Source organism: Thalia democratica, chromosome 4, assembly GCF_965202585.1.
Source record: "Thalia democratica chromosome 4, ktThaDemo2.hap1.1, whole genome shotgun sequence".
NCBI classification, from domain to species: Eukaryota; Metazoa; Chordata; class Thaliacea; order Salpida; family Salpidae; genus Thalia; species Thalia democratica.
In genome coordinates, this window is record NC_139168.1 from 77,153,693 (window position 1) to 77,179,862 (window position 26,170).

The 26,170-nt window shown below is 23.0% G+C and overlaps 1 protein-coding gene across 3 annotated transcripts in view; it reads left to right on the plus strand.

The window, feature by feature from the left end:
* Nucleotides 1–16,857: 16,857 nt before the first annotated feature.
* Nucleotides 16,858–26,170, plus strand: part of LOC145833762 (uncharacterized) — a 42,174-nt gene continuing 32,861 nt past the window's right edge. For 2 of the 3 annotated variants that reach the window (XM_082940938.1, XM_082940936.1), the window contains exons 1-11: nt 16,858–16,994; nt 17,548–17,726; nt 17,979–18,113; nt 18,550–18,680; nt 19,131–19,205; nt 19,669–19,728; nt 20,492–20,546; nt 20,651–20,731; nt 21,102–21,179; nt 22,120–22,191; nt 24,782–24,870. In XM_082940938.1, the coding sequence (XP_082797064.1) occupies nt 16,951–16,994; nt 17,548–17,726; nt 17,979–18,113; nt 18,550–18,680; nt 19,131–19,205; nt 19,669–19,728; nt 20,492–20,546; nt 20,651–20,731; nt 21,102–21,179; nt 22,120–22,191; nt 24,782–24,870 (999 nt within the window). In that variant the 5' untranslated portion in view covers nt 16,858–16,950. The remainder of the gene's footprint in view (nt 16,995–17,547; nt 17,727–17,978; nt 18,114–18,549; nt 18,681–19,130; nt 19,206–19,668; nt 19,729–20,491; nt 20,547–20,650; nt 20,732–21,101; nt 21,180–22,119; nt 22,192–24,781; nt 24,871–26,170) is intronic. The other variant, XM_082940937.1, reaches the window with a different exon arrangement.

A 26,170-nucleotide genomic window follows, 5' to 3' on the forward strand; every position in this document is an offset into this window, starting at 1 on the left:
TGTGAATAAACTAAACAAAGAAAGTTACTTGTTTACACATAGTGTGTTTTTAAAACTAATCTTCTCAGACACTTCAGTTGAAATATAAAGTTAATTTTAGCTGTTATGTACCTAGCACCAAAAATTAAAACAAAGTTGTTAGACAGAAACATTCTTAACTATAGAATAATAAGATTTGTAAACATAATATAAATATACCAAGAAAAAAGCATTAAAGTTAAAAAAATTATAGCAATACGTACTACATTTAAAAACAAGTGTTTGAGGTTGATAACAATAGTTTATGTTTAGTTTCATAGTAAAATACCTAAAAAAAGACTTCAAAAACTTTTAGAAACTTGATCATATACGACTGCAAAGAAAAATCAATAGTATATAAAGTTTTTGTGCTTTTTATATTTTAAACTTTAGTTATTATCTATTTAAGAAATATTCCTATTAAAGAAAGATATACAATACTAAAGTTTAATTTTTGATTCAAATAAACTGATATAACAGGCAATTTTGCCTTACAAACCTGATTACTTTACACATTTGTATTAAAATATGAGTTCTCAAAAAATTAAACTGTGTAATGTACGACTTTTTTAAAATTAAGTAATTAAAACTTTTTTCATATCTTTATCTTATATAAAAGTAACAAACTTATCAGTATTAGATACTTTTTTTGAGAACCTCCATAGAACTGATCAATTTACTAGAACGAATTAAAGTGAAAATATTTACTGTTTGGATATTTTATTAAGTATTCTATTTTAATTTAGCGTATAAGTTTTTAAGCTATTTCATTAACAGTTGTATTCAAATAAATAATAAAATTAATTACAAAATTTTATTTTAATTATTATTCTATTTAAAAAGAAATAAAGGTTACTATTAAGTAAAACTGAATATATTCTATAGGCAGGTTTACGCCTTAAAAATTTTATCAACTTGATTGCACGATATTTTATTAATTATCAAATCTATATAACTTAGTTTGTAAGCTAATAGTTATGATTATTGACGTCAATTCAATAACTTGTTGTTAATACTTTTTTAGCCACAAAAAATATATTATTTCTTTATAAATATTGTTTATCATTGTAGAGTACATTGTAATCTAACAACTTTTGTTTAAAATTTTAAACTTTAAAGTTTATATTTTGAATTTTTAAAGTGTCGTTTCAGGATTTGTTTAATTTTCAAATCAATATTCAAACAATTGTTTTAAAATTCGGGGACATTTAACTCAAGAGGATAATTCAGGATGTACTGAAGTTTTTGAATTTGTTAGTATGACAGAGTACACCTTAGCACAACTACGATATTCCAATTTTTTTTAACTAAAAGTCTACTCGGAAAAGTAAGAAATATATATGTCAAAAGTGATGTGAAATAAGGTTGGTTAGCAATCTATGATTATTTTGCATTAATAGACTATAAAAAACCTTCGATTCGTATAATTTAATTTTTTGAGGTAGTTAATTTGATATAAGTAAGTCATTAAATACTAATGAGTGTAACAATTCACTTTTAATATTTATTATAGAACTTTTTTTAGCCTGTTCTTCTTTTGAAAGTCTATAGATATAATTAACAACATTTAACTTTAATATTTATCTTTTTTTTGTGAAGTTAAAAAAAAATTTAAATTATAGTGGTTGAATTCAGTAATATAACAAAACTATTTCAAGCAAAAAATCATTAAACCTTAAGCTTAACTGTAGACTCTACCACAAAAAGTGTTGTTTAAATATTTTTATAAAATTAGGTTTTTAGATGAAAATTACATCGCTGCCCTAATTTGGTTTGCTTTGAGTTAATCAAAATGATATGAAAAAAAGTATTCAGCGTATAGAAATTTTAATATAGGGTTTCATCCTTCTTCAATTTACCAAAGATAACACCTAAAGTATTGATAGCACAGTTGCAATTAATAATAAACTTTATTTTAACCTTTTAATTATTGTGTTTTAACTTATTTTTTATCATAGAATAAACTAAATAATAACTGAATTGACCATTTTAGTTCTGTTTAAAATCATTTCGTTTAAATTCGTAAAAGTTACTTTGAATACATATAGGTTTACTTTTTTATTATACAAATCTTCTTTTAACAATAAATATTTGATATCTTATCAATCTTCGTGTTTTAATACTGTTGCTAGCTAAACTTCAAACATTTAAAAATTGTATTTTTTAAGCTTTTGAATCATTAAACAAAAAAAAACTTATTTTCTAAAAAGAAATATTTAAAGCTTCCAAAAAAAGTACATTTTAATATAGTTTGATTAATTTTTAGCTAAACATCAACCAAGTAAATTATATTATACAATAGATTTATTGTATAATTATTTTTTTTACCTTACGGTTTAACTTAACCAGTAGAACTTATAAAAGTACGATTACCGAAAAACTTCGAACTTTTATGAAGTATTGGAAATTGAAATTTTTCAAAATTAAACTTGTATCAAGTTTTTTATTTAATTAAAACAATGCAAATTATGAAGATAGATTAATTTATGTAAAAAAATACTTTTATTTATATAGAATAGTTTCTAATTTGTCACCCCGTCTAATTTTATTATATTTTAAGTATAGTATTTCTATAGGCACATACACGCCTTCTAAACTATAAAATATGTTGTGTATAAATTATCAAGTCATAAAAAACAAGAAAAAATTTTTTAATTAGTTTTTGTGGTAATATTAAAGCTAAAGTTTGTAACAAAAAAGATTTGATGTTACTAATACAACTTCGTAAAGTACCAAAAGTTTTATGTAATTTCGCTCGGTAAATAGGAATAATTATCAAAAATTTACCTTCAGGGTTAACAGTTGTCTTACATACTTTGCTTGATACTTAAAAATTATTTTTTTTTCGGATGATAATAACTTATTTTGGACGCCCTACATATTTTTTTATAACCTCATGGAACCAATAAAGATTTGTAAATAATAAATATAAAAAACTATTTTCTAATTGCATGTAATTTTAGTTAATTTGAACAAAAAACCTCAAAATAAATATAAAAGTAATTAAAGTAAAGTTAAAAACAGAAAAAGCCATAAAACTAAACTAATAATGTTAACAGAACTGCCAATAGACTTATTTAGATTTAAACCTGAGTTAGAGACTAAACTTACATTTACTGAAAAAGAAATTGCAAATTTTAAAATTTAATAAACTCTTATTTTAGTTTTAACGATTCAAAATTTTCTTTTAGTAATATTTATTATATTGGTTTCATTAACTTATATTTATATATAATAGTTTAAATGACAGGTAGTTATTCAGCCTTACAAAAATGTCTTTAAAGAATATCTACTACTTAATTTTTACCGGTTCATACACAAACTTTGCATTTTAACAGTTGTGATGTTCTTTAAAGTTAATAAAACATTTAATCTTTTTAATTTCTAAATAATCAAAATTTTATTCTTTATACATATATTTTTATAAAGAGTTAAACAAATCTGTTTATTTTTAATAATAAAACAATACTTTTTTAAAATTAGTTGTAATAGGTAGATACCTACTCATTTTTTTTTTAATTTAATTAGTCCCATTGTAAATTTTAATTTAGTTCTAATAACTAAAACTAGATAAACTAAATTTTAGAGAACTATATAAATTTGAATAACATTGATTTATTTTTTTTGACTGAAACATGGTTGACTAATAAGGTCAACGATGTCACAGTGTGTCCTTTTAACTATAACATTTACCGAAGTGATAGGTCTAGTAGGGGTGGAGGTGTTGCTATCCTTTTCAAAAATTCGCTTAAAGATATTAAAGTTAAAAACGATTCTATCTCTACTAGCAACATCAATTTTGAATACCTATGTGTAGATGTAATTTTTAAAAAGATGAAATTAAGATTTTGTTGTGTCTACCTTCCTCCACTGTCTGCTAGATGCGCACTGACTGTTCAAAATGTAATCAAAATGATTAAAATGGTTTTTCCAAAAGAGTGTTCTTTTTATGTTCTTGGTGATTTTAATATGCCAAATATAGATTGGAGGATTCCTAGCACAGATTTCAATAAACCCCATGAGTGTTTTCTTAATTTTTGTACAGACAATTTTTTAACCCAAGTAATTGAAAATCCAACCCATAAGAATGGTAACATTCTTGATCTCATAATTTGCAATCATTTTGGTCTAGATAGAATCATATCACACTCAACTAATTTTCCATTAACAAACACTTGTGACCATAACTTGCTTTCACTAAAAATTAAAATTGAAAATAAAATAGTACCTATTGCTAAAGAAGTCTCATATGACTATAAAAAAGCAGATTTTGAAAGCATCAATGATTTCCTGTCAAAAATTAATTGGACCTCTTTATTTAAAAATTCAGAAAATCTCCAGCATTTCTACGATCAATTCATCAGCTCAATCCAAATCTCAATCAAACGTTTTGTTCCAATTTTTTCTAAAAATAACAAAAGTAAAAAATATCCATCTCATATTAAAAAGTTATTAAAAGAAAAAGCGAATCTATACAAAAAAAGTAAGACAAATAAATCACTTTTGATAAAATACAAAAACAAGTCTAAAGAATATCAATTAGCTGTTAAAAAATACAACTTTGAATATGAAAACAAATTCTGCAAAAACCCAAATTTAAAAAAGTTTTATAGCTACGTGAAATCTAAACTTAAGTTAAATAATTCCATACATCTCTTATATGATAATGATAAAAACAAAACAGTAACCTCAGATTTTGAAATAGCAACACTTTTTAACATAAATTTTCAAAAAGTTTTTAAAAAAGACGAGAGTTACCAGTCTTTTAAGCTACCCCAAAAGAATTGTAGTAAGATGCAAAATTTTTTCATAACCTATGAAGACATTATAAGTTCAATTAACCACTTAAAAGATAAAATCATAAGAACGCCAGAAAACATTCCACCCTATTATATCAAGCATGTTATCCAATCAATAATATTTCCACTTTCATTAATATTTAATTGCTCTCTAGAACTATCTGATGTTCCTAAACAATGGAAAACATCTTTTATTATTCCTGTGCACAAGAAAGGTAATATACACGATGCATTAAATTACAGACCAATATCTCTAACAAGTGGCTTTTCAAGAATTTATGAACATATTGTATCTGTAAAAATTCTCAATCACCTCTTTGATAACAAATTATTAACTAACAAACAGTTTGGTTTTGTTCCAAACCGCTCATCAACCATTCAACTGTTAACATGCTTACATTCTTGGTTAGTTCCTTATCTCAAAAATGAATTTACTAAAGTAGTTTATACGGATATTCAAAAAGCCTTTGATTCAGTATCACACAAAAGATTATTAAAAATTTTAAATCAGTATGGGCTACATGAAAGCTTAATTGATTGGTTTGATAACTTTTTAAATAATAGATCACAAAGAGTACTCATCAATAATACGCTTTCTGACTCTTTAACAATCTACAGTGGAGTACCACAAGGTGGTGTAGTTGGTCCCCTTCTCTTTTTAATTTATATTAATGATATTTGTTCAAACATTGATATTAAAAGTGAGTTAAGCTTATTTGCAGATGATGCCAAAATCTTTAGTCAGTCAAATACTTCATTACAACTATCTTTAGATAATATTTACATATGGTTAAAAACAAGAAAACTAAACTTAAATCCTAGCAAATGTAAAATTCTAACCATTAACAAAAAAGAATCTTCTCCAACTGACCTCTTAATCAATAACATCAAGTTACCAGAAATTAAAGTTTTTAAAGATTTGGGAATTTATATTTCCAAAGATTTGAAATGGAATGAACATATCAACTATTTATATAAGATTGCAAAAACTACATGTTATCAAATATTGAAAAGTTTTAAAACTAATTCTGCTTTAATTCTGACAAAACTATTTAAAACATACGTTCGCCCTAAACTTGAGTTTAGTACCCAAATTTGGTCACCCCATTTAAAAAAGGATATTAACAAAATTGAATCTGTGCAAAGGTGTTTTACCCGTCATATTTGTAATCGTTGCAACATATCTTACACGTCATATAATGATAGAATGATTAAATTTGGATTGAAATCACTGGAATATAGAAGATGGGAATTTGATTTATTAATTCTTTACAAAATTATCAATGGCAAATATAAAAGTTTTTTTAACCTGTTTTTTAATTTTTCCCAAAATAAATATCAACTAAGAGGAAATAATTTGAAAATAAAATGTAAACATGATTTTCAAAACAGTCAGTGGCAAGGCGCATTTTTTCACAGAGCAAAAGCTATGTGGAACAGACTACCTCAGGATATAGTATCTTGTGAGAGGGTAGAACAATTTCGTTTAAAGCTAAAAAGATTTGACTTAAATACGATAGATACCAGTAAAATTAACTAATTTTCCACTGTAACAAAAGGAAAAATATTCGTTTCCCTACGCCTCCCCCCTACAAACTATTAGTTTACTTATATATTTTGTAGTTATGAATATTGTTTTATAAGCCATGATTTTAGACAAACTTCTTTACTGTGTGTACTAAGTAATATATAAATTTGAATTTTTTGAACTGAATTTTCAATTTAGTTCATTTGTTTATCATATTGTGTTTAACTTTGTGTTTCAATTTAAATTATGTTTGTATATATATATGTATAATTTATCTTAAAGTTTTGAATATAAGTTTATTTTCTTTTTCTCTTTTTGTGTGTCCTGTTTAAGTGGCTCAGGTTTTGATGCCTGAGTCCAACATTGCACAATAAACAATATAATAATAATAATAATAATAAAAATACTAAACTAATTTAAAACAATATTTTATTACTATCATGTAAAACTACAAAACTTCTTTTCATATAGCTAATAAGTTATAAACTATGTGTTATTTCTAAAAAACATTATGTAGTTATTTTCATAAAATAGCTTTGTTATCAAACTTGTTTATTAAATCGGATCTATTTTGATTTCACTAATTCAGTTTCAGAACCATACTTGACTAGAATCAAAAAAAATATTACAGTTTGTATAATTGTATCTTTGCAGGTAGTTTTTGTGATCTTAAAACTGAATAGATTAAAAAATGTACAATTTTATCTTTTTATAATACTAGATAATTAAAAACTATACAGTAGCTCACTTCATTACTCACATCAAACTCAACAACATCAAGGTTCAATTAGATGTAAAGATAAAGTTCAAAAGCATATACACTCTTACTTGATGTTAGAAATATAAACTTTTATTTAACTTTTTTTTCTTAATAGTTTAAATATTCAAGTAGAAAAAAGTAGAACTTTTTTTACAAAAAAAAATCTAAATATTATAAGTTTGTAGTATAATTAATTCACAATAGTGTAAACTTTTTTCAAACATATATTTAGGGTTACCATTTTTAAGTTTTGTAAATAAATAACTTTCCTAAAATAAAACGTTTTTCTGTACATTGCTATATAATGTTTGACTAACTATACTTTATTTGACGATAATTAAAGTAATTTAATTTTTATAATATATAATAATAGCAATTAATTAATATTTAAAAAATAATAACATTGAAATTAAAAAATAATAAATTTAATTTAAAAGTAACAATTAATACAACAACTAGTTGTATAATTAATTCAATATACTCAATTATTTTTATTAATATTCAATTAGGCATTATTTGCCCTACAAACTTTGAAGAAACAAATCAAATTACTTGAATTAACTCACGCGATTAAAAATAAAAATATAGTAATCTAATGTTTGCGAGTGACGTCAGTATATAACTTAATAAATTAATAAAATTTTGTAAAGCTTTGTGTTTATTTAAGTTATTTCTAAAAGGCTATTTTTGAGTCTATTTATAAAAATAAGTGTATAAACTCGTACAAATTTGATGTTGCTATTATAAAATGTAGTATTAAGTATTTTAATATGACACTTATGTCTTTAAACTAAATAACTTTAAAAAAATGTTTGTCTGCCTAATAATTTGGTTCAAAGGAAAAAAAAAATAGTGTTATATGTATAAAACTCTAATAAAAAAAAATTATATTAATTTAATATTTTAACTTAAAGTTGAGTAGTTTTATACAGATGCATTCTGTAGACAATAATTACGTTAAATTTTGATATTTAAGTATATAATTCATAAAAAATAGTTGTGATAATATGTAAGTAATAGTTGTGATTGTTCGTGGATACTTATACATTGTTGTTTTAATTTTTATTCTTACTATTAGTGATTTTTTATATATCTGTTATTCGGTATCATTTTTGAACTTTATGCTAGGTTATTATTATTATGTCTGTACTTAGCTTAGCATTTTCTTAGATTTTAATTGTATTAAAATTAGTGATGTACCGGACTCACTACCGGGTCCGGATCCGGTCGGATATTGCAATTTTTGTCAGATATCCGGCCAGATCTTAATTTAAGAAAAAAGATCCGGATCCGGTTCCGGCCGGATATTGATTTATGACCGTATGTTACACCTGTTCTAGATCAAACACAGTTGGTTAAATTAAATGTTGTATGTAGTAGTTTTCCTTGAAATGCTTCAATTAATCAAAATTAAAAGCTACGACTAAAAACTAGTATTTAATACTTGACAATAAGTAGTAATATAGGCAATAAATAAAAACTAAGGATCTGATTGCAAAGCAAAATGTATATTAAAAACATAATAATTTTTAACAGTTCTAACCAGTGTTTGCGGGTAATAAAGACAACAAAAAATCTTAAATTACTTTATCTTTTGTAGTTAATTTAAAAATATTATATGGTTTATGACTCTTGAATGAAACAAAGTTTCTTGCTGTGCTAGAGTATTTAAAAATAAGTTGACAATACAATTATATAACTTAATATTTTTATTAGTTTGTTACTTTAGAAAAATAATAAAATAAGTTATTGAATAAAAAAACTATATACAAGGAATATAGCTAGTAAACCAAATAGATGAAAATTTAGTACTTTATACTCAATTATTTCTATTAACAATCAAATAAGCATGGTAAAAATCAGTTATCTAATGTTTGCAGATAATGCCTGTAGAACACATGAAACTTTAAATCAAAATAAATGTTAAAACTTCGTATTTATTTAGTAAGTGTTAAGTTACTATTGAGCATAATTTATGAATATTTGCAAATATAAATTTTTATAACTTTGATGTTGCTAGTATGTTTGTAGTATTCAGTACTACTTTAATATTATCCTTATTAATATAAAAGTAATATAGGGTAGCATTTTCGTGATTAGGTAAGTTATTACTCATATAAATTAAAATAAATAGTACCATATAAGTTTTTAAGTGTATAACATATTAAGGTAGAATAAAAAAATAAGATATCATACGATCTGTGAATTCTAAGGTTATTTGTATTTAAATATTTTAGTTTAGGTAACTGTGGTATTTTAACAAATTCTTGTTTAATATGAGCTATTTCTAGCTTTACAAACTGTTAATATTTGAAACAGTCGTTTAACTGTTTTTTTTATGAAAATATATATATTTTTTATAAGTTACTGATTGTGAGTGGCGTCATAAAGATACTTAAAATTTTAAAACTAAATAAATAAAACGTATATATATATATTAGTTATATATTTATTATTAGTTTATCAATTATAAAATAATTGGTTGCGTCATTAATTTGTATTCAGTGGATTAATTGTATTTTAAATAGATTTTAAAAAGTATTTACGCTCACTTGTAGTTACTTATTACATATTACGTTTAAATTGTTTTTCGATAAATGTCCGCTTTTTTAATTCTATGTTTTAGTATTTTAAAAAATTGTAATAGTTTTTTAAAAAAGTGCCATTTAAGAATGTTCATAAAGTATAAAGTTCAATAAGAGAAACTTGTAACATATTTTACTTAATTATTTTAGTGATCTAGTGAAAAAGCTTAGGTAGTTTAAATAGATTTGTTTTCAAATAATAGTTTTTTAACAAGTGTTTACAAATATAAATATCAAACAATTTTTATCAGATAATGGCTTGTACTACGGCAAGATTTTAGAGAGATTTTTTCTGTATAACAGTAAAAAAAAGTAAAAAATATTTGAAGATTAAAATAAGTTAAACTAAAGCTATTTTAGTTTTTTTTAAGTATTTTAAAAATATGTTCAATTTTATCTTCATATTAAAAATCGTTTTGCTTTAAATTCTTAAAACATTTAAAAATATGTATTAAATTATAAATGAACATTTAAGGGTCTGTAAAAATTTCTTTTTAATTTATTTCTAACTTTTTAATATTTTAAACTATCTTAAAATTTATCATATAATAAAATATGTTTTGTTATGTGAGTTTAATTGCACCAGAGTATTAATTAAAAATTATTTTTAATACAAAATCTTTATTAAGGTTTTAAACAGGCTTTATCTGACCTTCTAAATTTACTTTTTAAACTCCTAAGATGAACTTTAAGTAGAGTAAAAGGGCTCATATTTGATTTTCAATCTTCAAAAGGTTTTCAAATAACAATCAATTGTAGTTATTTAGAAATAAGTATTTAATTTAGAAACTTATGTTTGTGGTTGATGTTATTATGAATTTTTAATTAATTTTAATTTCATAGTTTTAATATCTCCGTAGTGCATAATGGGACACGTTCAAAATCCATCCGATCAAAATCCACCCAGTCAAAATCGAGAACCGCTTATTGAACGAGGGTATGGGCTAGGGGTAATAGTAATAGAAAAAAAAAGTTCAAAAGTTTATATAGTAATTTGTTAATAAAGAAAGTATCAAAAAAACCGGGTTGATTTTGAACGCGGATGAATTTTGATAGTTATACCTTCTAGTAACTGACTGCAAAGAAAAAACAATAGGATTTGTTTGAGTTTTTATCTTTTCATTCATTGTTTTTGTATCTTAATAAGAATAATTTATAAAAAGTAAAGATGTTCAAAACCAGTAATTGAGTATTTGCTTTAGAAGAATTTATCATCGTGTTACATTTAAACCAAAATAAAAACTTTATTTATATAAACTTTACTATCTATGACTTTTAGTTGCTAAGTAAATAGTTTTAAAGCTTTTTTTTGTACTATTATCGTTTATAAATAAAAGTAATTTAATATTTTTGTAATATTTTATGCTTATCTTTTTTTTATTTACTTCTTTAGTTTATTTATTTTTTACTTTTAATTGAAGGTTTAGTCGATGAACTACTTTAAAGTGTATAATTTTAATATTTTCTACAATCCCCTGTATATTTTTATTATAAATATTTTCAGCTCACTGTTCTAAACTTATTACGTTTTCAGATTTATTTAAGTTGTAATATTCTATGAACTACAAAACGAGTTTTGGTAGTCAAAAAGTCATTTGTATCTGAAATAAAAAAAAAACTTAATTTTATAGACAAGTAATTAATGATTAAATAAATAGTCATGAATTGCCTTGCACATTTTTCAATAAAGTACTATTGTAACTGAATACTTTAACTTAGAAATATATACTTAGCTTTACAGGGAGTACTTGTGGGTTACGTCAAAAAAAAACTTATAATTCTAAATTTTTCACAACTAAAGCAAAGTTTTTTTTTAATAATCTTGTTATGATGAGTACTTATTCATTTAACTTGTTTTTAACAAAAGAGTTGATCATGCCAATTCGAATTGGCATGATCAACTCTTTTGTTAAATTTGAGCTTGTCTCACGGCAAACGAAAGTCTGGACTTGTTCTGCAGACTTTTGTCGATTTTGTTGATTTAACTTGTTTTATTTATTTTTTATATCTATCTTTATCATTTATTATTCGTTTCCTAGTTCAAATACGACTAAGAGAGCAAATGAATAAGGTAGAACTTTTTTTGTATTTTTTAGTTTTAGTTTGTTGAGATGTATTTTAGTAAAATATTGAAAAGTAAAGTTGTTAAAGAATGTTTTTATTGATTTTAACTTTAAAAACATATTATTTTATAGCTTTTTTTGTTGATTTTAGTTCATAAACAAAATAAAACTAGCTATATGGTTTTTGGAAAAATAAGGTGTATAGGTTTTACCCTAGTGAACTTAAATATTACAAAAAATGACAAATATATATCTTCAATTGCAGCTTTATGCCGTTTAAAACTCAATAAAACCAAGACTTTATTTTAATTAAAAAAAACTGTTTAAATGCTTGCACTTTATTTATTATTAGCTGTATATACTACATGTTCTTTAATTTTGTTAAATTTTGATTTTATAAATATGCATATGATTTTTTTAATTATCTCTACCTTCTTAAGTAGGATTATTTAATTTTTTATTTAACACTTCATCAAAATCATAGAGTTGTTTTTGTGGTGAACAAGTTGTCAAACAAATAAACTAAGTTGTACAAAATATTGAATAATTAGTGTGACCGCAAACTTTTAATAATAAATTATGTATTTTAAAGCCATTTAATTTAAATTGCATTTGACTTACAAAACTTTTATTTAATTATTTTTTTTTTTAATATTTATTTTTTTAGATAATGCGAGTTATTTTTCATTTTACTATGTGATGTACTTAAATTCAGTGTTTTGAATTATTTAAATAAGAAAATTTAAAGCAATAATTGAGTGCAAGACAAAAAAACTCCAATCAAAAGCAAAAACACATTCGACTATTCAAGCTACGATTACTTGAATTTAAAAAATTTGATTATATGACATAATTTTAATCTAAAACTACGTTTTAAATTGCTGTTACGGGTCATAAAATGGTCTGCCCGCATATAAAAATACTTTATAATTTACTTTCTAAAAAACAGAAACAAACAGTTGTGACTTGATTGCTGTTAACAATAAATTAAATTTAACAAATTCGATTACTATCCAGTTCAGAAATAAAAAATTACTAATTAAAAATAAGCAAAAATTTTTATACCGATTTATAATGGTATCATTTTATAAAATTCTTAGCGTCACCGAAAACATATAAACTAAAAGCTTGTTTATAGAACTTTCTGACTGCATCCCAAAATTGGTATAGATTTGTTTAAAGTCCAAATTATCATCATATAAATTAAATAAAGCTTGCCTGAATTTGAACGCGCTTGGTCAACTAATGATAAAGTTTAAAAAACGAAAACTTAAATTTTGTATAAAAAGATCTGATATTTATACTGTAGTTCAACATACATTCAAATATTTGATAATAAAATGTTTATAGGAGGATAGAATAGATACTAAGGAGAATTAATTGTATGTAAATTTGTTTAGAATTTACTTAATCAGACAAAAATAATTCGTGTTAAATTTAATAAACTTAAAATTAGTTATTTGTTTTAGCTGTATGGTATAGATAGATAAACTCTCATTTTAAGCTTATTTAGCTTTTTTAAAATTTTAGTTTCTTGCAAGCATATTTACTGTTTGTAAGCTTTTTTGATTTCTTTTTTTATAAAATTCAGCAATGAATAAAACTTAATCCTTGTACGAAAAATTTTAATCTTTAAAGATTTAATTTAGAAAGTAACACAAAGTAACTAACCAACCTCTACTACTTTTAAGAAAAGTAAAAATAAACAGATTTATTATGCTTTATAAATAGTTGATTGATACTTAAATAATGAGTATAGATTTAAGCATAGTTTCCGATTTTTTTTTTCATGAATACCTCTTATTTATTAAATTTGAAAAAGTCTCAAATTTAAAATGCACGTTTTAAGTTTAACACTTGTTCTTTTGTGGCGTACAATTGAAGGATTTTGGATGTTGAATATCTATGAAGGTAAGCTATTCATTGTTTACAAAATTATAAAGCACATGAGTTGCATCAGCTGTTCAACAACTGAAAATTTGAGCATGCTTTGAAAATAAGCAAAGAGTTTTACTTTAATGTTTAAAAAAAAAACAAAAGCATTTGTATGTATTTTTTAGAAGGAAACTGTTTAAAATTCATAATTTTGTACCTTAGTTAAGTAATGAAGGACAATTTGGTCTTTGAAATATTTAGAAAATACACAAAAAATACTTAACATCATTTACAATTAAAAAAAAAATTAAGAAACCTGCATTGACTATGCAAAAATAAATGAAGCCAAAAAGTTATGAGGTTATTCAGGTGAAAAACATAAAAAAACGTTTTAGTTTTTATGGTTTTTATAGACTTAGTAAAATTTTTAAATGGTTCTAAAGTTATTGCTTACAAGTTTTATTTGAAGTTTACTTGAAATGTTTAAACCTTTTAAGAAAGTTCTGCCAGTTTTGAATGTATAATTCTCAAAATTTTCTTTTTGTCTATGTAGTGGACTAAAAGGTTTCAATCTTGCAAAGTTAGAATTTTCATAGAGTTTCCATCAGGCCACATAGAATAGTATTGTGTGTAATAAAAGAGCAAAGTTGTAATTATATAAATTTAGTTTTGCAAAACTAGTAATTTTAAAACACGTTTTTAGTTGATAAATACTAGTCTTATTATTCAAGACCATAAAAAGTTAAAAAAAGCATAGATTGTTAGCAATACTTAGTATATACAAACAAGAAAACTAAAAGAAAACAAAAAAGTTTTAATGACTGATTGTTGAAAAAACAATATTGTTTACCATTGATGAGACTTTTAAGTTTCTAACTAAAATGACATTCAGTAAACTGTGTAATATTGTTTTAACTAGAAAAAAATTTAAAAATAAGGTTGAAAAGTTCATGTAATCTGAGTCAAAGCAGATCACCCATTTTTTTACATAAGCTATTATTAAATTTATTTAACAAAGTAACCTTAATTCATAATAAGAAGTTTAACACTTACAGATGACTTAAATTTTCAAAATCAAAAATAAATGGTAATGTGACTAACTGACTCTACCATTAAAACAAAAAAAGTTTGTTTTATATTACAAATTGCCACAGACTACTTTCAAGTCATTCAGACTACTATTTTTTAAAATCTTAGTTCATTTTTTTTGTCTTTTTTTTTGTCCTTCTAGAATCTAGATCAAGGTTTCTCAACATTTTTTTATAAGGCCCCTGTTAAAAAAGTAGAAAAAGCTACAGCCTCTTTCAACAAGATTAAAAAGAAAATTACCACTAAATATACCTAAAACCTTTTTTTCTACTCATCAGCAACTCCAGATTATTTAGTATAAGTTTCAAATTATGGCCTTATGACCCTTTGGCCCCTTTATTATTTACTGAGCTCTCTGTGTTGCCTTTGCTGCTTATGGTCCACTTTGGGAAACCCTGATCTAGATGTTAAGTTCTATATTGTCCTTATGATTTGGTACTTTGTCAAACTTGATTAACACAAATAACACGTAACCTTGAAAAACCTGGAGTTTACCAACTTGGGCAAAAATAATCTGAAAATACCTGGAATTTGATAAAATTTGAAAATAATCTGGAATTTTGATCTAAAAACCTGGAATTTTTAATAATTTTATCATTTTCAGTAGTAAAATTTACATTTGACACAAAATATCTATCATATAAATAAGATGTTTGGTCATCATCAAAAAAAAAAATTATTAAAAAACACATTTAAAGTAATTTTATAGTATCTTTTCAATGTTTTTAATTTATTTAAACACAGTTTCTTATATAGCAATTAACTTAAAACTAAAATTAGACCCAAAAATGTGTACTTTTAAAAACCTGGAAGAAATTTGGTAAACCTGGAAAAATTTTTGAAAAAACAAGTGGCAACCCTGTACTTTAAAGTTTTTTGTACACAAACTAAGGCTAGCTTTATCCACTCAGGGTTTTTTGAACTTTTTGCTTCAAAGAGTAAAAACTGTGCTATTAAAAAATAGTTATTAGCAATAAAAGTTTGTATTTTTCAAGAAATCTTAAACATGTATTTAGTTAACCAAAAATGATTATGAAGTAAAACCCTAAATAATCTTAATAATACTACTACTAGTTACATTTTTTTACTTCAATTGTACAAATAAAAAAGATCAAAGTTATGATTAGTTTTGACTTTTTGTTTCACTTCATTTTATAAATTATAAAAAGTTTATTATGTACTCAGTTTTCTAGAAAAGCCATAAATACTTTAAAGTATTAATAAGTTGATCAAACAAAGATCACCTTGTTATCTCTATAGTGTATTTAATATTTTTTAAATTATAACTTGTTTAAAACTTCTCTAGAATTTTATTTGCTGATCCCTTTGTTTTTAAGATTTCAAAAATAAAGTAATTAAAAGATTAAGTTTACAAAATGAGTAACTGTATTACTTGACATATGTCCAAAAAAAAATTAGTAGAAATTTATGTAATTTAGTTTTTAAATAATATTAATTAATCTAAACTACAGATAGTTTTAAATTTTTAATTGAATCTATTTTACATAACTTAATTAATTTAGGTTCTTAAAATTTTTATTTTATTATAAAAACTACTAATGCATAGACACAGTATTTTAATTTTCAAAAAGTTACAAAAACTCTTATTTATAAATTAATAAAATAAAGTTATTAGAAAATTTATTATTTTAAGTTGATATGTTTTTATGTTATTTTTATTTAGCTATTAAGTTTGTAGATTTAAGTACAATAAAAAAGTATAAAACATACAAACTTTGACAAAAAAAGATTTTATAAAAACAGTTTTTAGTTTTTAAAATTAATTTAGCTTTAAAAAAATATTTTGTTTTAAAAATTAAACAACAAAATGTGATAACTTATCAAAAATGTTCCATATTTTTTGTTAAGTTGTTGTTTTTAAAACTTAGTGTAAAAAGTAACACATTTATTTAATAATTCAAAGTAAATTACAATGTAATAACTTTGCCTTTTACTAATTATTTGTGAAATAATAATAAACTGAAATCCATAAAATTATGAAACTAAAATGAAAATTACTTTAAAATAAACTGTATTTTATTATACAGCTAATGATATATTTAGTAAAAGATTTAATTAAGTTTGTTTTTAAAGAGTATTTTTTGATTTAATTTATTTTTAACAAATTTGTTAATATTTTAGGCATTTATAAAGAGCTGGTGAAAAGGCTTTCAATTAGCCAATTATTTGTTTTGTGTAAATATTGTCAAATAAATAAAAAAAATAAAAAGTTATGCCACAACTTTGGAGGTTTATTCTACACTATTTACTTATTAGGTGAGTGTTTGTTAATGCTTTTGGTATCGTTAGACTTCGTTTTTAATTGGTAACTTATGTTTGTTTTAGAATCAATAAATCTTATGTTTTAGTTTAAAATTTTTGTACTGTATTTTTTTACAAAAATCATTGATAAAAGTTCATAGGTTTTAAATTTCATTTTCATTAAAATATTTTTTTTTTGTAAAATTTAACCTGATCTATTAAAGTTATGAAACTAACCTTTGCTGTTTGTTGAGCATAAAAAAGCATTGTTAACATACTTTAGCATAGTTGTTAAATTGTTAATACCTGTGACCATGTAGTATTTTATAAACTTAGTTTTGAAGTTCTTTCTAAAATTACCAATCAGGTATTTATTTTAAAATACACCTTGTGACTAAAAGTAGTCAATTAATTTGATGTTAATAAAGCTATAGCACTAATTAATACTTACAATTTAAATTTATCTATTAAAAATAAGAAGTTTTGTCTATTTTTGACAAAAACAAAAGCATTTATCAAAACATAAACTATGAGCTCATAAGCAGGTTTTAACAACTACCTTTAACAGTTTACTTCTTCTATCTTGCTCCACAAGCGACAACAACGTAAGATCACAAGCCCACAAAGTCCCAGCAAACAATAATAATTATGCTAAAGATTTAGTGAATGAAAGTGACTTGGATAAACCAGTTGTTGTGGTTGTCAGTGAAGATAAGCAAGAACATGTTGAAAGGACACATAAAGCTGGTAATTAGTTGCTAAAATTAAAATAAAAAAATGTATGAATATTTTATTTTAAGTTATTAAAACAAAAGTAGTAGTTTTTAAAGTTATTTTTCCTTGTATATAATTCAATTTTTTAAGGTGATTTAAATGTTATGTGTGGTAAAATAATAAATTGAGAAATTAATAAAACAAAAGACCATTTTAACACCTAGATATGTTATTTACAATTACAAGTAGTAGTTTATAAAGTGGTATTATTTTTATAAAAATTAGCAGAATCAAATATAGCCCATGCTGAAAGTGTAACTATTAATGAAGCTGTTATTGTTAAAACTGAAGAAATAAATCTTGATGAAGTTGCTGAAAGCGATAAAATTAGTGCTGACTCTACTGCTGAAGTTTTGAAAGGTATGTAGCTGACATACTTATAAGTAGTTGTTGTTTATTGTCCCACGGTGGACCCGGGCATAAAAACCTGAGCCACTTAAAAAGAAGGCACAAGAAAACAATTTTAATAGTTCTGTAAACATGTAAATATATAGTTTGTAAAAGAATAATAAGGAATTATTAACATTTATTTAAATTTTTATAGTTTTAAAGTTTTTAAAACATTAAAAGTTGAAGCTTTAATATTATTTAAATTTTCAAAAATAATATTGTTAACTTGTTGATTATAAATTGTCCAAATACAACAATATTCCAAGACATAACTAGTTTTGTTTTAAAAATTAAATATTGTTTTATTAATTATTTAAATAAAGCATTTGATCATATCATTTTATAGCTTATAAATTTTTAAGATTTTTGCAAAATAGATTATTAATATGTTATAATATTTATTTAGCTGAGGTATCCAACAATATAGTGAATCAAGCTAACGTAATTGATTCTGTTGATGTAAAAGTTGACATTCCTCAGAATGATAAACGGAAAGAAGTTATTGAACTTGAAATGATTAAACAAAGACTTGAAAAGGTAAAATGAAGTAATTTATAAATTATTTTTTTTTTAAAGTTTTATTTGTAATAAAAAATTCCAAACAAAAAACTAGCACACCTTGAAAAAGTTATTTAAACTTTTTTATTATTTATAATAGAACTTTATAAACGTAAACTTTCAATTAATAAATAAAAATAACTAAATAATCAATTAGTAAGTAATCTACTTTTAAAAAAGTAAAAACAGAACTAATTTAAAAATATAAAAAAGAACAACCTTGAAACTTAAATATATGTTTTAACAAAAACTATACTTTTGATTACAATATTTCAACTTTTTTACAGAATTATTTAATTAACTTTTGTGAATAATAAGCATAAAATTAATAATAAAATGTAAAAAACTAACAACTTTTAAATTTAAATATGTATTTGTACAAAACTTATTTAACAAACATTTTATTACTTTGTTTAAACTTTTTTATAGAACGATCAATACAAAAAGATCCTGAAACACAGGAGAAAAATTGTTCATGATCTTAATATGAATGATAAAACGAAGGTTTATAACTTTTACTTTGATCTTATAAAAAACTTACAATATTATACTACACTTAAAACTTAAAAAAACTTGATATTTCTTTGGTAAACAGCTAAAATAGCTAATTTAAAAATATGAAAACTTTGTTTTTAATAAGAGCTTATATTTTTGTACTATACTCTAACTTAAAGATATTTTGTTCTTATCAAACAAGTTATTAAGAAGCCAGTAAACTAAATGAAAGACTTTTTTGAAAACTTTGAAGTTTGTTTATGATATTAGTAATTTTATTAGTTTTGTGTAAATGCGTAATGAATTAATTTTTTTATACTTAATTACAAATAATTTTCAGTCTTAAAAAAGTTACCACCAAAGGGTTTTATAGTTGAAAAAAACTTGAGTTAAAAATTTATTTGTAAAAATTATAACTTAGTATAATATTTTGATTTTTTAATATGTTTAGTTGTATTTTTAATACTTAAAGGGTTTAAAAGAAGAAAAAAGCGATAATGCTGAAACTAAAGATGAAAACATCAATGAAAAAGTTAGTTATTGACAAATACTGTTTGGTTAAAAATTATACCAAGTAGCTATAAAAAATTATTAAACTAAATTTAAAAAAAAAAATAAACTATGTAATCAAAAAGTTGTTGTAATCCATAATTTTCTAAAAATGAATATTCCTGTAAAAGGCAGTTTAGTTAAAACTTTTCTGTTACTAATATTTTATGTAAAATTTCTTGTAGTAATAATTTTATTATTTAATAAATTTATTTAATTTTATCACCTAGTATGATACAAACTTTTCAGTGCACCTTATCAGGGTTGCCAAAAAGCTTGGAAACCTGGAATAACCTAGAAAAACCTGGAATTTGACAATTTAGGCTGATAAACCTGAAAATAACTAGAATTTTGAACAAAAATAACTAAAAAACCCAGAAAACATGGAATTTTAAACAACTTTTACATGTTAAATAGAAAAATTTTATTTTTACAATAAACATCTACCAAACAGATAACATTTTTTTTTGTCATCATCAAAAATTTCACTTTTTAAAAAATACATTTGAAGTAGCTTTACAGTATCTTTTCAATATTATTATATTTTTTAACACTGTTTTTTACCTCAAACTCAATTTTAATTAGAAATAGACCAAAAAGGTGTTTTCTTTTAAAAACCATGAAGAATTTTGAAAACCTGGACAAAATTTGCCAAAAACATTTAGCAACCCTGTCTTATGAATTTTTTTTACTTTTAAATCATATCTTAATTAAACCTTTTATTAAATTTACGTATTACTTATTAGGTAGAAGAACAAGAAGTTGTTGATTCACCTCAAAGCAATGAGGAGTTGACAAAAGGTAAAATTTAGTTTAAACTATTTTTTGTAAACATTGAAAAAAACCTCTACTTTCTATAAGTCGTTTATGTAATAAAATATTAAAACATAATAAATTAAATACAGAAACAGAAAGTGCTGAAAAAGAAGTTGATAAAGATTCTGTTGAAACTGATAAAATAGAAACAACAAGTGATAGTCAATCTGGTAAGTATTTATGTTTTGAAATTTAAACAAAATATAAAACTTAGTTGTATTGGATTTTTTTAGAAAGTTGTAGAGTTTTGTTTAGCTTTTTATTTACACAGCATGAATATTTTTTTGATATTAAAAATAAGTTTTTTTTTGTTAAGTGAGACTATCAATCAGTTGCAATGTAAGAAGTCCATACACAAAAGTAGACTCTTCATACTTATTTAATCAAAATTTTTTACTATATATAGAAAAGTATTTGTTTTAATCTGAGTTATATGACTAGATGAAGATTTTTTTCTGCTTTTAAAATTTATTTACTAGCAACAAAACCTAAATAATTAGGAAATTAAGTGTATAGCATTGTTTAATATTTATTTTCTAGACAAAGCTGATACTGAAGCAATAGAATTAGAAGTTAAAAAGGAGGAAACTTCTGAGACTGAAGTGAAAACGGAATCTGGTGAGTTTGTATAAATAATATTAACAATAAGGTAAACAAAATGATCATTAAAAAGTTTTAGTTAATACTATTGTAGTCTTCAATATTGGTAGAAAGTTTTTTCTTATTGGGTACAAATAATAAAAGTTAATTTGATAGAAGAATATTTAAGGCCATTGGGAGTAAATAACTTTTTTCACAACTTGATCTTGTTTTGTGAGTTTCAACTAAGCTAAAAGTAGCTTATTATAAGTTTCTTTAATTCAAAATAGATTTTGAGATATAGTCAGTTAAAGTTGGTGAGTACATTATGTTCTTTATAAGAGGAGAAAACTAAAACAATAAACAAATCAAAATAACTAAACATCTATTTACTCATACGTTTTTTAAGATAAGTATCTCAGATATTAGATATTTTCAAACTTCCTTCCTACACAACTTTCTAAATATTGCAAGGAACACTTCTGAACATTTGAGGTATTTATCTCAAAAAATATGGGAGGAGATAAAATTTTAGTTTTTTTGATTTGTTTATTGTTTTAGTTTTCTCCTCCTATACGGAACACATTGTACTCACCGACTTTACTGACTATATCTCAAAATTTATTTTGAATTTAAAAAATCTTTAAAAAGCTATTCGTAGCTAAGTTAAAACTCTACAAAACATGATCAATTTGTGAAAAAAAGATTATTAACTCTCTTATGGCCTTAACTGTTTATTATCCAATATCTTTTACGTTTAACATTTTCAGTTAGTATCAAAATATGAATAGGCTAGTTTTGAAATCTTATTATAAAAGATATTATGAATAAAAAAAGGTAGAACAGTTTTAACACCCTAAGTTTTTATTCAACTGTTTGGTTCATAAAGTCAATGGTAAGTTTATTCCAATATAACATTATATGTTTGTAAATATACAATATGTTTCTGTCTTTTATATGAGTTGATTATTTATTTTAGATTCTGAAAAGGAAGTTGTAGAAGATAAAACTGAACAAGCTGAAACAGAAGAAAAAGAAGATAAGACTGAAGGTAAATTTAAAATATTATGTTTCAACACATGTTTTAAGTAAAATAATGTAATTGAGTTTTAACAAACCCATATAATCAATAAGTATGTAATGTTTATCTTTGTTCACAATAAGTTAGCATTGTAAATAGTAAATTTATTAGTTAGTTTTACCTAGTTAGATTTTTGTAAAGCCATGTATAATGATACTAGTTGCTTAAAAACTGCATAAATACAAAGAAACAATACTTTTACTTCCTTTTTTGTGCTATAGTTTAATCAAAACTGATGATGTTTGCTTTTACTTATTTCAATAAAATCAGTTTTTATACTACATTTTTAATAAAATAAAAATTGCATATACAGATATGTAGTTCACGTTTTTATATTTGTATTTTTGTTTATAAGTTTTATATTATAAATTTGTTCTACTTAAATTTTAAATTTTATTGATTTTTTTAAAGTAAACTTCAACTACTAGTTTTTATTGTTTATCTTTCAACATACTCAAATGTTTTTAACATTTTTTATTTCTTATTATGGATGTTTATTATCACTCTGAAACAATTGTTCTAAAAAATATGTGGTTAAATTAATAAACTGATTGTTTTATATCTATAAAAGAATTGTTTATGTAGAATATATTAATTTAATCTAATGTTTTATAATAAACTGAAATAATAATTTTTTTAAACATGTTAAGTTTTTAATATGTTCATAATGTTCTAATTGCAGTACGTTCTATTTAAATATTTTGCTAATGATTGCTTTATATCTTTTCAAAACAAGTTTATGTAGAACTTAATAACTTAATCTAAGCAATGCTTTCAAATGAACTTAGATATCTAATTTTGATAACATGTTAAGTTATTAAAGTATGTTCATAATGCCTAATTGCAGTATGTTCTATTTATATATTTTGCACACTGCGTTCAAACCATGTGTTATCTAACAACAGACTTACAAAATATATCAGGAATTCACCTTATGAATGCATTAGAACTTTTAACTTTACTACTTTTTTAGTAACTTACCTTTTTGATTACTAAAATTTTGCAATATTTTATAAATATTACAGTTAAAATTTTCTTTTATGCATGTTTTAATATTTTAGTTTTCATGGTTTGTTAATTTTTAACAACTTAAGAAAATAGAGAAAAAAAAAGAATTTGATAATCAAAAACATTTTGAGTTGTTCATTTTAAAGTTACATTCATGTGTTAAGTTGTTGTTTTTTAAAAATTATTTACCATAACAGCTTACATCAAATTATTTTTAAAGCAAAAATATGTTACTACTGTAAAAATGTTTGGTATATTTTAATACAAAAATTTACCCATCCGGCTTTTATTTTGCTTAGTATGTTACAATTTTTACTCGCTGCATAGAAAGCAATTAACACATTTTGTTTAGAAAAAAGTTAAGTACTTGTAAAACATTAAAATGACTCAGCAATATATAAATAAATTGTTTTGATTTATTCATCAAAACACTTTAGTTTGGAATCTAATTTATAAACTTATGTTACTACAAAATGTATTAATAACGTAAAACGTTTTAATTAAAAAATTAATCAATTAAAATATAAGTATTACATTCATAAAGTATTGTTTGTTTTTATAATGTTCAGAAAAGTTTATGTTTTCATTTCACAAGCTCTGAAAGTAATTTTTAAACAAATATTTTCACATGAAGTAAGACATTGTTCTATGTGTGGCCTTTTACCCTTATATCACGGTTTTCAAAGGCAAATTTACATTGAAATGCTTCACTGGTCACAAACTTGATTTTCTTGACTTTCAATAAAATTGTTTGCGTAGCATCTTGATTTTGATCAGTTTTTAGGTCAAATTCCTTGTAAATGAGTAATGTGTGACTCTGAGAATTTATAACTTATAAACTTTTATTCCAAAATTTTTTTTTTACCATACTTAAGCAGCAAATTTTATACTCTTTCAAATTCAACTTACTTTTCAAGTCTAAATGTCTGTTCTTGTAACAAATTGGTATGTGAATATAACCTGTTATTTTATTCAATTATTTTATCTGTCTAGAGATAAACTATATGTTATAGTAGTTTAGTTTAACATTTCTTGCGTGACTATTTTTGTAACTTTAAGGTTTGCATAACCGTATTTTTAGACTTTTGAAAGTTTAGTAAATGTCATAAAAGTTACTGAAGCATGATTTTAAATTCAGTATTTGTGTTTAGTTAAAAGGTAGTATCATGAAATTTAGCTGTTTTTTTTTTAGTATTCGACTTCCGATTTAACTGTTTTGTCAATATATTTCTAGGTATAGTTGCATTTAGAATTTAAAGGAAGTTTTATAGCTATTTATAAAAATAAAGAAATGATGTTTTTTTTTAAATTTCTAGTAAATAAGAAACTGAAAATCTTGCTCTTGGGTTTTTCAAATTTAGTTTATTGCTTATAAAGTAATACAAGTTGTTAATCACTTATTTTTTCAACTATTTATTTATTCTTTATAATTTTTAGTTGAAGAAGAAACTGAAAATTCTGTTCTGGGCATAATTATTAGTATATATTTGTAAAAAAATAAAATAATTTTTCAAATATTTGTAATTAACAATTAATCTTATTTATTTTTTAGTCAAAGAAGAGACTGAAAATCCTGCTTTAGAAGTTGACAGCATTCAAACTTTTGAAGAGTGGAAAAAGAATCAAATTAATGAAGAAAAAGTTTGTTCTTTTTAACTATTTAAAAGATTTTACCATTTTACTTATAACTTTTTATTAGTAATTTTTATCATTACTTTTAAAACATAATTAAAGTTACCATTACTTTAGAATATGTTTCATAGTTCAGGCTTTATTGTATAGCTAGTTGTTTTATAAGTTTTATTTTCTAAATGTTATAAAGTTTTCAAAAATACTGTAGTTAACTATTATTACAATGTTCAAAAATATTAACTTTCATCATTGCTAAACAGTCACATTTAATTATACATTTAAATTTGAGATTTTACAGCAAAAGCATAATTTATCACACTTTAATAATATTTACCAATAAACAACCTTAAGTACATTCAATTTTGTATTATGTTGACCTTTCATTTTTGAAAAGAGCTATAACGAAATTGTTTGTTTACTTTACATAAAACACTAGGCTGTTCTTACTGTTCAGAATTCTTAGAGAAATGCTTGTACTTTTATGATAGATTATTTAATGCCAATCTAACATACATTTACTTTTGTGTTATATTGACCTTGTTTTAAGAATTATAGAAAAATTGTTTTTAATATGTAAACTTTGCTCTTCTTTAGAATTGTAAAAGAAATATTTGTAGTTTTTCTATAAGCTAAGTTGATTTAAATATAAATACATTTTAAGATAAATGACAAAATCACTGATCATATGTTATTAAAAAACTATGTATTAATTTTATGATTTGATATTTGTACTAATATAACGTACATTCGTGTTTATATTTCATTGACCTTCTTATAATGTGAAAAAAATAAAGAAATGGTTTGTTTACATAGGAATTGAATGCGTATATGTAAAAACAAATATTATTTATGCTGGTGTTTTGAAGAATTATATGAGAAAATATTTAGTGCGTGTTTTCTAGAGCGTTTGCCTTTATTTTAAGAGAAGTGCTTTGGAATATTAGAATTAAAGTGTTAAAAATGGTATTTTTGTATGTACTTTTTTGTAGTTTATGAAATATTTAGTTAAAATCAATTACACTTCATAAATTTAACCAAAATTGACTACATAGACTGACTAAATATATATTGAAATAAATATCGCTTTGTTTAAATTATTTAAAAAGTTAAAAAATACAAGTAAATAATGACATGTTTAATTAATCGACTGCATCAAATAAAAAGTATAGCTTGGTTTGAGAGTAGGTTGAATAAAAAGTTTTTTTTTTTGTTTTTTGTGAGTACTTAATGTATTAAAACTAATATTGTTTTTTATCACAAAACATACAAAAAAATGTTAATTTTTAGTAACACGTTATAATAATCACGT